Genomic DNA, 725 nt, shown 5'->3' with positions numbered 1-725 from the left:
GAGAAGGTTGTGTGGAGAGCTCAGAGCACCTTGCAGGAGCTGAAGGGGCTCCAGGGAAGCTGCAGAGGGATCTGTGTTAGGAGCTGCAGGGACAGCACAAGGGGCAATGGGCACAAACTGAAGGAGGGGAAGTTTAGGTTAGATATTAGAAAAAAGTACTTTACTTTAAGGGTGGTGAAACACTGGCCCAGGTTGCCCAGGGAGGCTGGTGTGTGCTGCAGGGAAATGTCAGGGGTGGAAAAGACAACCCGTTTTGAATCACCACAGAACAGCAAAAGGAGCCAGTAAGACCTGAAATCACTAACTTTTTGTGGAAGACATGTTTTGTAACATCCTTGAGCGAGCTTCATTCAAAACATCTTCCAGGAAAATGACTTCTCCTCTCCGAGTCTTCATGCCTTGAACCAGACCAAAAGACACGTGCTGACACCTGTGTTGGAAAGCAGCAGGGCCTGAAATTACATCTCACTCCAGACAACTGTTTGCTCAGAGCAGATTCACTACCAGGAGACAGCAACAACAGCTGAATAAAGAATGCTGTAATGTGGGAAACTTGGTGATACAATCAGGAACTCTCATTTCAGCAGGCAAAGCTCCATCCTTATTATATAATGGGGGAATTATGATCAGAGTGATGATATCCTGGTCATTTCTGTGCTCTGGGGAACCTCTCTTGCCACTGGAGCAGTGCAGAGGCCTCGGTGCCATGAGCTGAAGAGAGGCAG

General features: G+C 48.1%; 1 protein-coding gene across 1 annotated transcript in view; it reads right to left on the bottom strand.

The window, feature by feature from the left end:
• Nucleotides 1-407, bottom strand: part of RARS2 (arginyl-tRNA synthetase 2, mitochondrial) — a 6,224-nt gene extending 5,817 nt beyond the window's left edge. Inside the window, exon 1 of the mRNA XM_009072885.1 lies at nucleotides 306-407. Within this exon, the coding sequence (XP_009071133.1) occupies nucleotides 306-396 (91 nt within the window). The 5' untranslated portion in view covers nucleotides 397-407. The remainder of the gene's footprint in view (nucleotides 1-305) is intronic.
• Between the last annotated feature and the right edge of the window lie 318 nt (nucleotides 408-725).

Source organism: Acanthisitta chloris, unplaced genomic scaffold (genome assembly GCF_000695815.1).
Source record: "Acanthisitta chloris isolate BGI_N310 unplaced genomic scaffold, ASM69581v1 scaffold37124, whole genome shotgun sequence".
In the NCBI taxonomy this organism is placed as follows: Eukaryota; Metazoa; Chordata; class Aves; order Passeriformes; family Acanthisittidae; genus Acanthisitta; species Acanthisitta chloris.
The sequence above is the reverse complement of the archived record's forward strand: the minus strand, read 5'-3'. Positions and strand labels throughout refer to the sequence as shown.